Source organism: Eriocheir sinensis, chromosome 3 (assembly GCF_024679095.1).
Source record: "Eriocheir sinensis breed Jianghai 21 chromosome 3, ASM2467909v1, whole genome shotgun sequence".
Classification (NCBI taxonomy): Eukaryota; Metazoa; Arthropoda; class Malacostraca; order Decapoda; family Varunidae; genus Eriocheir; species Eriocheir sinensis.
The window spans coordinates 4430440-4441773 of NC_066511.1; the positions used below are offsets into that span (position 1 = coordinate 4430440).

General features: G+C 42.1%; 1 protein-coding gene across 1 annotated transcript in view; it reads left to right on the plus strand.

Moving 5' to 3' along the window:
• Positions 1 to 10907: 10907 nt before the first annotated feature.
• Positions 10908 to 11334, plus strand: part of LOC127003835 (D-beta-hydroxybutyrate dehydrogenase, mitochondrial-like) — a gene marked incomplete at its 3' end in the record, with an annotated part of 42039 nt that continues 41612 nt past the window's right edge. The window contains 1 exon segment of the mRNA XM_050870912.1: positions 10908 to 11018. Within this exon segment, the coding sequence (XP_050726869.1) occupies positions 10943 to 11018 (76 nt within the window).

Sequence of the window (11334 nt, forward strand, 5' to 3'; positions counted from 1 at the left end):
TGGATATCCTGGTGATGGCTCTCCAAGTGCTACATGAGGAGGCGAAGCGTCAAGGATTGAAGGCCAACTTTTTAATTTTTTTAATAGTGGAAGAAGTAACAATCTCCGAAGGCAGACTATTTCAGAGCCTACAGACTGCAGGAAAGAAACATCTAGAAAATTGTGATGTGGAGCATCGGCTAATTTCAAACGCCATAGAGTTCAAGGAAGAAAAACTCCTAGTGACTCTGGTCGGTTGACAAAGGTTTGGCAAGAACTTATGAAGAGGATGAGAAGAATCATTTACTATTTTACAAAACACTGAGAGAGCACCAACAACCCTACGATGCCCAATATCCAAACTCAAATCAGATATAAGAAACTTAATGGAATTAAAAGCATGATGAGGCAGTTTCATATGCGAGTCAACAGCAGAGATCCAGACAATAGACCACTACTCAAAATGGGGCAGAATAAAAGGGAAGAAACAATACCGAAGAATGTTATTATCCTCATAAATCTTCTTAGATTTGCGAAGAATACTCAGTTTTGATGAAAGTAAGCGGGAAATATTTCTCAATTGTAATTCAAAAGTAAGTTTAGAGTCCAGTATAGCTCCCAGAAGCTTGATATGATCTACAGAGTCAATGAAGACTCCATTAACAAGTAAATTATGATGGTGAGGGAAAGGAGTTCTAAAACGGCTCACAATCAATTCCTTAGTTTTCTAGGATTCAGTTTCATGCCCCATTGAGAGGACCAAGACTGAATTTTATTCAAATCATTATTCAGACTATCAGCAACAACTTGTCTCGTTAAAGGAAATGGAACAACAGCATAAAAGGGAAGCATCATCTGGTACGCCAACATCTTGTAATTAATACGACCACATGTCACTCGTATTCAGTATAAACAGCAAAGGACCCAGGACACTACCTTGAGGAACTCCAGAATAAACACGAGAATATGGGCTAAAACAACCGTCAACAGGAAACCGCTGCTCTCTGTCAAATGAAAGTTCAGTTAAAATACTTAAAACTCTGCCATCAATGTCAACAGATTGGAGCTTAAAAATCAAACCCTTGATATTCAGTGTCAAAATCTGCACTATAATTCACTATAATAATAAACCAGCCTAGATTCATGGCCCCTGTCCAAAGAAGCTTGAATTTCGTGCACTAGCGTAAGTAATACATCACTAAGTCCTTTTCTAAAACCAAACTGCGTCTCAGGAAGAAACGGTTTTAAATAAGTAGTAAGACGCTTGACCAGCAAACGTTAATTTTTTTTAGATAAGACAGGAGTGATAGTGATGGGTCTGTAGTCACTAGGTGAAGGAGCGGAGAAGGATCTTTTGAATAGAGGGATAATATTACCAGAGCGCCAGCACACCGGAAATGATCCCCGACGAATTAAAATACGGAAAATAACAGCTAGTTTGGGGGCTAGTTGATTTGTATGTTCTTTTAGATGCAAAGGAAACAGACCATTAGGATCTGTTCCCCCATAAGCATCCAAATCCGATAAAAGATATGTACCTTAATTCAGAGGACCTGAATGCAATAGAATTGAGACGTGGTAATGGATGTCAACTCGGAGGCAACTGAATTTCCTCCATACTTTGCTTAGAACTAAAGCAATCAGCTAAAATGTTGCCTTTTTTAAAGGGGACAATATGTAACACTGCCATCGGGCTTCAATAAAGGAGGAACAGAGGGGTCAATATCAAACAATCAGGATTTAAGGTTTGACCGCCATCTATAAGTTTGAGTAATACCAGAAAGAACCTCCCTCAAATGAGCATTATATGCGAATTGAGCCTCCCTGTACACATTATTCGCAATGTTACGCATATTCACATAATTCTCCCAACAAAAACGAGATCGGCTAGCAGACCATAGATTATATGCATTATTCTTGTCTCGGTAAGCTTGATGACATTGCTCATTAAACCATGGTTTATCATGGGACCGAGATCGAAGAGTTTTAGTAGGCACAAATCTAGTTATCATGTCTAAGAGCACAGTATTCAATGCACAAACAGGGTAGGAAGCATTATAAATATCATTCCAAATAATGTTATCAAATACACGGTGAATACCACGCCAGTTTATTCTAGACTTAAGGAAAACTTGTCTAGTGATGGTAAAACTAGGTACAGGGAAATCCAGCTGAATACTGCAAGACAGACCACTGTGGTCTGAAGATCCAATTGGTGCAATTGTCTGGACACTAGCAACCCCACTAACATCAGTCAACAGAAGATCAAGCAGATTACCAGTAATATGAGTTGCACCATTAACTAATTGCTCACACCCAACAACATCAGAAAAAGGAAGTGCAGCGATACCATGTCGGTCAGTTGGGGAAATTGAATTCAATCAGTCTCTGTGATGTGCATTAAAATCACCAATAAAGATGAAGGAAGACTTTCTATTATCCTCCTGGATAGAGATAAACGAATTAAGCAGACATTCATAAATATTGCCATCAGTATTTGGATTTCTATAAAGACTAAATATATAAAAATTATTTAAATGACTACACACTCTAATCACCATAAAGTCATGGCAGCCACATTCACACTTAGTAAAACAAAATACATTAAAACCAACTCGTGTATAAATGCATAAACCCTGGGCTCGAGGTACAGAATTCCTCAGGAGTAACATTGGTCTATTAAAATTAGGAACAAAAAGTTCAGATACATGTCACATATCTGATACAAGTGTCTCTGAACAGCAGGTGATGTCGAACTGTGATGAGGCTACCACAAGATCATTTAGCTTACGATGAAGCCCAAGGATGTTGTTGTAGAGCAAACAACAAGATTTTGGACGATTTGGACCAGGGTTGGTCTCAACATCATCAGACAGTATAATTATCATGTCAAGTAAATATAAACAGACGATAATAGAATAAAACATACACACTAAAACTAAAATTAAAAGCCCCGAGATTTTTAGCACCCCCTGGCCACTTAAGGCCTGCTGAGGACTGGCAGCCATGGCAATACTTTGAATAGTCATAATAATAAAAAAATAATGAAAGACAGAATAAGGACAGAAAAGGAAGAATGGCTGTACCACCCTAACGAAAGGGAAGTGGCTAGAATTCAAATAATCCACTTCAAGGATGCCGTTGGTAGCAAAACTACTCATCCGCCTTCGCTAAAATAGCAGGAATACCTTGAGCCCAGAGAAACATGAACGCTCATACGCCCTCTGAGGATAGACAGTGGCCGGTGGTGTTCATGTGAGATTTAAGGGGGCATTTCAATCACGCCCAAGGTCCTCAAAACCCCAAATAAAGTTGTTCATCTGCTCATAAGACCATTGGCAAACATGGATTGCTAAGATATACCGCCAAGCGGACAAAGATTCGAATCTTTAAGTGACTTGTGCTGGTTGTCTTACTGTATGGCTGTGAGAAATGAACACTTAGACTTAGAGAAGCGTGTCGATGCCTTTGGTACCAAGACCCTTCGCAGGTTTACGGAGTAACGCTGGAATGACTTCGTGCCGAACCAGTGACCCCTCCATGAAACTGGGTTGAGGCACGTTACTAGTTTAGTCCGTTAACGCTACCTCCGGCAATATGGGCACATGGCACACTTCCTGGACGTCGATCCTACTCCTAGGGCTGTTTTTGTAGAAGACAACTCTAAATAGAGGAGACCAAGGGGACGTCCACGTAACTCATGGCTGAGGCAAGGTAGTCGATCCTTGGAGGGAGTTGAAATGGGAAGGGAGGATGGATGAAAGCTTGCTCGAGGGGACCGTCGGGAGTGGAGTTAGCGGGTGAGTGAAGCGACGCACCTCCTGGTGTATGCTCTCCTTTAGTAGTTGGAACGAATAAGTGAGGAGTCGGCACTAGTACACCCAGCTGCCGTTACGCCTCGTCTTGTTCTGGCTGCTTCGGTCCGAGGGCATGCGGTTAAAGTGTAAGCAGATTCCTCAAGCAGCCAAATCAGCTTACATAGGCATGGTTAAAGATACTGGGAAGCTTCATTACACCACGCTACCTATAATAGCATGTTTACCTATCAGTGCCTTGCAAATATTGTATGAGGTCAGAGTCAATCAATACATCTTACCACACCGTGTCGGTTAGGTGTTAATTTGAGTGATGATTAAATCCTCGACCATTTCGATGAGTGTTATTTTTCTGGTTCGTATTCATCAAGCCCCAGTCAATGTTGCGGCACTTAAAATCCCCAATATTTATTGCATGTTTGTTTTGTACTGGCCGTAACGAGCAGTGTCCTTGCCTGGCTGCTGTTTTGGAGGTCTGTATACATAGCTGTAATAGTTAGTTTGTTGTTTCTGTTAGTGGTTATACTAGGTACAAATGTAACATATATTTTGCGTCCTGTTGATTGAATTTTAGTACAGAACATTCTTTTGAAGTAACATATAATCCCTCCAAACTTTATCAACAGTAGGTTTTTGTGTAAGCTTTCGTAACCCGTGAATGATCAGATCTGGCCTAAGTTTCGATAATGGCTATCCTATTTGGTTCTTTACTGCAATATGGTCAAACAATTCATCCTATACGTGGGAATTAAGCTGTGCGCATTGATGTATAAGACTTAAATGTCATTCCGATATCCGAGGCTTCGACGTGGAGTAGTCTGGCTGCTGTGCGTACTTTTGGTTCCATTCCTAACTGTGGGTTGTGTTATTGATACGGGTTTAATGGCATCCATCGTTCGCAGCTCTTGGAATAGCAAACAGCCGCTGGATGTATCAGCCTCTCATGAAATGCTGAACCAATCTCATTTAAATGAAGGCCGTCGTAACGGAAGAGATAAGGACGATTAAAAAGTGGCCACACGCAGCGAAAGGAGAAGAAAAAGACCGAGGAGTAGGAGAACGATAAGGGTGAGGATGAGGATGACAAAGGATTGAAATAAGTGAAAGAGCAATAAATAGGAGGAGGAGGAGGAGGAGGAGAGGAGGAGGAGGAGGAGGAGGAGAGGAGAAAGAGGAGAAGATAAAAAGATGAAAAAGAAGTAGAAGAAGAAGAAGAAGAAGAAGATGAAGAAAGAAAAAGAAGAAGAAGAAGAAGATGAGGAGGAGGAAGAAGAGAAGGAGAGGGAGGAGGAGGGGGAAGAGGATGAGGAGTTTTTTTTTTCTACGTTTGGCCTATGGCTCCGGTAGGCTTTCTTGCTTGGGCCTGGTGGTCTGGCCCAGCCCGTTGTGGCGCAGGTAAGTGTTTATAGCGGCGCCATCTTGAATGCTACCCCCCTCCCCCCGAGCTCATCTTTGATCCTCTTTCGAGAGAATCTAGAGTCCAGGTTGATAGATGGTCTTCAGGGCAGCATGTGGGTAGTCTTAGGCCACTCGGCGATGACTGAAAAATTACTGGCTTGTTTGTCGCGGCGGGCGGGACAAGAACCTGCGTCTTCTTGAACGCCGCGCCAGTACGCTGACCACTCAGCCTAGTTAGGATTAAATTTCCAAACCAGCAAACAAAGGGAATAATTAGCGAGGAAAAAATCAATTTCACACACGCGCACATACACACACACAGTGCAAAGGTAAGGACGCTCGCCTCATAACCTGGGAAATCCCGAGCCCACCCAGCAGTGATTGGGTGCCGGGAAAGCGTGGGGGTTGTGCTTCTCTTCCAGGGTGTGTGTGTGTTCGAGTTTCCAACCTTTCCCAAAGATCCGTCGCCAGAGCTCATTTGGGGAGGGTAGCCTACTGGTTAGGAACCGCGAGTTCAAAGCGTGATCAGACTATGATGATGCGGACACACACACACACACACACACGCACACATGGGATATCTCTTCTTCCGTTTACATGCGGCCTGTTGAGTGATGAATAAAATAAACTTCAGTGTTGTTGGAAGCGGAGGAAGGATGGATGGATGGATGGATGGAACTAACCCCCCGCCTGCCTCACAGGCTAACCCCCAGCCTGCCTCACAGGCTAACCCCCAGCCTGCCTCACAGGACAACCGCCAGCCTGCCTCACAGGCTGACCCCCAGCCTGCCTCACAGGCTAACCCCCAGCCTGCTTCACAGGCTAACTCCCAGCCTGCTTCACAGAACAATTTCCAGCCTGCCCCACTTAACGCTTCTCTTCCTGCTTCACAGGATGTCGGGTTCCAACCTGTAAGGAATGGAGCCAAACCGAAGCAGGCAACCAAGGATTTACTGACCCCCACTACCTTCAATAGGTTCCAGGTGCTAGCAGACACCATGGAGGATGAGTTCGAGACTCGCCTAGTTGGGGACTTCATGGTGCGTGGCCAGCTGGTTGAGTTCTGTGGTCGTTCATCAAACGGCCGCAGAAAACGTTACTGCTATCCAGGTGCCAGACTGGACGACATCACCGCAGCGTGCGATGATGTCACGAGAAATGCCGACCGAAACACCCTCTTTGTCATTCACGCGGGGACAAATGATGTAAAGACAACCCGTTCTGAGGAACTGCTTGAGAAATACCGCCGCATGATCAAGCAGTATAAACGTAAAACGGATGCCAGTAACATCATAATCCCAGGAATCCTCCCGAGGGTCGGTGCCGAATCTAGCTTTTACAGTAAGGCCTTCAGCACAAACAACAGACTTCAGTCCCTTTGCTCACAAGAAAACGTCCAGTTCGCTAACTTGTGGAACAATTTTTACTACGATTCAGACTTGTTCCTTCCTGATGGCATCCACTTAAACCCTGTTGGAGCAGCCCGTTTCGGGAGGCTGCTCTGTGACCAAGTGGCTCTTCGAAAGCCAAAAAACGCGGAGGCGAGAACACCAGAAGCTCCACCGTAAGGGAGCACTCAACCCGCAAAACTCCCGACTCAAATCACATTAAAGCTTGCTATGTAAACGCTCGTAGCCTACGTAACAAATTTGAAGACTTAGAAGTCCTCGCAGCTACAAATCATTATCACATCATCGGAGTCACAGAATCTTGGATAGACACTTCAAATAGAGATTTCTTTGCGGAATATAGATTACCGGGTTATACCATCTTTAGTCATGAAAGAGAGAACAGACAGGGTGGAGGCGTTATCTTTTATATCCACAACTTTCTCCATCCAGTATCCGTGAAAACAGATATAACCAATGTAGACACGGTCTTCATTGAAATTAAAAATAAATCTCGTAAAATAGTAATTGGACTTATCTACAGACCGCCAAGGCAGACTCTTGATATCGACCACGCATTAAGTGAATTATTATTAGAAACAAGTAGCAGTTGCGAGGCAGTAATTGTTGGGGACTTTAACTTGCCAGTGAAAAGATGGGGTGAACCGTTGAACTGTCATACAGGGCTCGACCTGTACACAAATTTACTAGAAAGTGATTTGCATCAACACGTTCAAGAACTGACTCGGGAAAATAATATATTTGACCTTATCTTTTCAACGACAGCTGATCTAGTTAACGAAGTAAATGTTGGTCCAATTTTTAGTTTTAGCGATCACCGAACAATCACATTCAGCATCAATATGAAAGAAAGTAAAGTAACTCCAAGTAAAGAAAAGGTGCCTGATTATCAGGGAGCGAATTTCGTAAGACTCCGATCAATTCTAAATAATTCTGACTGGACTGAAATCACGGCGGAAACAGGTATTGATAAATCTTGGGGGGCCCTCACCACAATATTGAACAATGCCATAAGCATATGCGTACCCTATCGTAACAGACGTTCAGCTTTTAAGAAGAAACCCAAATGGTGGAATAACGAAATTCAAAATAGCCTATCTCTTAAAAAATGCGTATATAGTAGATACATATCAACTCAGAGTGAGGCTGACAAACTAGAGTTGGACAGAACTCGCCGCGAAACCAATAAATTAATAAAACGAAGCAAGAAAAATCTTGAAGAATATATATAGCGGAAACAAGTAAATCTAATCCTAAAGAATTTTTTAGCTATTTAAATAATAAAAAGTCACTCACTTGTGGTATCGGACCGCTTGCTAATGAAAATGGTAACCACACGAACGATGAAAATGAAATGGCTACAATCCTAAATAACTTTTTCGCATCCGTATTTACCGACGAAGATTGTTTATCACCTCAACCGCCGGAGGTTAGAAGGACCGAAAAGATGTTAAGTGGCGTGCTCATCGTAGAAAGTGACATTTTACGCACAATTGAAAAGATTAAAGTAAGCAAAGCTCCTGGTCCAGACAAAATTACCCCTAGGGTCTTAAAAGAAATCAAACATCAAATTTGTAAACCGCTCTCCATTATATTCAATAAATCTTTAACAGCTGGAAAAGTTCCGTCGGATTGGAAACTTGCAAAAGTCACACCAATTTTCAAAAAGGGGGACAAGTCTCATCCAGGAAACTATCGACCAATTAACCTGACATCGATTATTTGTAAGTTAATGGAGACAATCATTCGCGACAATTTGGTGAAATTCTTCGAAGAAAATAATATAATAAATACTTCGCAACATGGCTTCCGTAGTAAACGTTCGTGTTTGACTAACTTACTTGATTTTTTTCATTATATTTTTGAGGTGTTCGATGAAAGCAGATCAGTAGATATCATATATCTGGATTTTCAAAAGGCATTTGATAAGGTCCCCACCGACGATTGCTCAGCAAACTATTGGCGCACGGTATCTCGGGTAACATTCACAATTGGCTTGTGGACTGGCTCTCTGAGCGGAAACAGAGAGTAGTTCTAAACGGTGTTACATCTAACTGGCTCGATGTCAAAAGCGGCGTACCTCAAGGATCAGTGCTTGGCCCCATGCTCTTCTTAATTTATGTTAATGATATCGATGATGGGCTCACTTGCAAAGTATCAAAATTTGCTGATGACACAAAAATTGCTAGTAAAGTAACTGCGACACTCGACGAAGAAGCTTTACAATCAGATCTAGATCGACTTGCACGTTGGGCCAATCAATGGCAAATGAAATTTAACGTTGACAAATGTAAAGTGTTGCACATCGGAAAAATAACAATCGCGTTCGGTACGTAATGAATGGCCAACAACTTTCTGCAGTAAGTAAAAAAAGGATCTTGGAATCACTATATCAAGCGATTTAAAGCCCGGTCAGCATTCTTCAGAGGTAGTTAAAACTGGAAACAAATTGGTTGGCTTCATCGGACGAGTCTTTAATAATAAATCGGAAAAAGTAATATTAAAACTGTATAATTCGTTGGTTCGACCCCGTCTAGAGTACTGTGTACAGTTTTGGTCTCCCTACTACAGAAAAGGCATAGAAAAGTTGGAACGGGTCCAACGAAGAGTAACAAAGATGATTCCTAGGTTGAGAAATTTGTCATATGAACAAAGGCTTAAAGAAGTAAATTTATTCAGCCTATCAAAACGAAGAATGCGAGGCGATCTAATAGAAGTGTTTAAAATGTTTAAAGGATTCAGTGATATTAATGCGGAAGATTACTTTACAATTGATCGATCAAATAGAACAAGAAGAAATCACAATTTGAAGATAAGTGGTAAAAGATTCTCGTCCCACGAAGCTAAACACTTCTTCTTCAGTCGAGTTGTTAATGTTTGGAACTCTCTACCCTGTGATGTCGTTGATAGTACAACAGTTACGGCCTTCAAGAATAGATTAGACAAGTGTTTTGAATCCAACCAGCAACTAAGATATTACTCATTGTTGTAATAACGTTAAGTTCTTTCGAATACTGGAGTCCTTGTCCGCTTTTATCGCCCGGTTAGTGGTAGAAGTAATGGTAGTTCTATCCTCTTTCCTATATAAATTCCATGCAGTTTTTCCATGCTGCATGGTTCTTTTTCTTTTCCTGCCAGCTTTGGCTGGAGGGATGGGAGGGTGGGGAGGAGCCTTCGCCTTTACTGTCCTTCATCTTCTACCTTTGATTAGATAGTTAGTGTAGCTTGTCACAAACAGCCTCGTAAGGACCAGCAGGTCTGCTGTTGTTTGTTCTTCCTTTGTGTTCCTTTGTGTAGAAAGGAAGGAAGGAAGAATGAGAAGTAAGAAGGGGAAGAAGAAAGTAAGAAATGAAGAAAGGAAGGAAAGAGGAAACTAAAGAAAAAAGGAAGAAGGGAAGGGAAGGAGAGAGGAAGGAAGGTAGGAAAATATAAAGAAAAAAAGGATATTAGGAAGGAGAGGAGTAAGAAAGGGAGGAAGGAAGGAAGGAAGGAAGAAAGGAAGGGAAGGAGAGAGGATGAAAGGGCCGGCGGAAGGAAGGAAAAACAAAAGAACGGATATGTAGAAAGAAGACATTTGGAGATAAAGGAGGGAGGGGTAAAAAGTAGGGAAATGAGCGAATCAGGTAAAGAACGGGCAGGTGATAAAATGGCAAGAAGAGGAAGGATGAATGTCTGAAGGGCGGCAAGAAAGATTGACTAAGCTGAAGGCAAGCAGGAAGGTAAGAACGGAGCGTAGTCAGCATAGTAATGAGTGATTGTTTCTAGTGGTCATCGATAAGAACTCATGAGTATCAATGTCAAGTAATGTGCCGTGTGCCTCTTCCGTGATACGAGATCTATCATGCTTTGCTTACAAATCTAATCATGTCTTCTACGCCATTATTTGTCATACATTCTGTCCCGTCTGAAATATGACTATAGGGCGAGGCTTGTGTGCCAGCTCATGTGTGTGTGTGTGTGTGTGTGTGTGTGTTGGTGGGGGAAGGGGTCCGATTAATAAGAGGTCTTGTTGGTAAAGTTATTAATATGATTTTTCTATAATTTAACCTTTTTTATTCTCAGGCTGGTGTAGGCATTATTTTCTTATTCAAATTACATCTTGATTTGTCGCCTATCTTTTTTTTATGCAAACCTACGAGAGACTGCTATGTAATACATTGACAATATTGCCTACTGAAAATATAAACTATTCTTTTTTGTAACAGGACAGTAACTTACCTAGCCATCTATTATTCATTCCATCTGTATGTGTGTGTGTGTGTGTGTGTGCCTTCCTCTGAGCAGACTAGACGAAGGGTGGGGCGCGGGGGCTAGTTTGTGGGCCGCTGCGGCTTGCGGTGGATGTGTGGCGGAGCTCCATGGTTGCATGGCGAAACTGCGTGTTGCTGGGTGGTGCGTTTTACAGTGTGCAGACGAGGTAAGTAAAGATAAATATAAGGAGTGGCTGAGACGCATAAGGCCAGGATAGTGTGTATGCGTGTGTTAGGCAGCGAATGGTTAGCTGGGCATCTGGCTATGAATTACATAAGTGCTTGGTGCTGCGTGTTATTCTGCTATCTGCAATCGAGGCTTAAAAGGAGAGTGGACGGTTGAAAAAACAAACAGACAAATGAAGTAGATGATGTTAAATGTATCAAAATTTACTAATACATACAGCTAAGTTTGGTGAATAGTTGTACAAAAAATACACACACTTAGTACTACACACACACACACACACACACACACACACA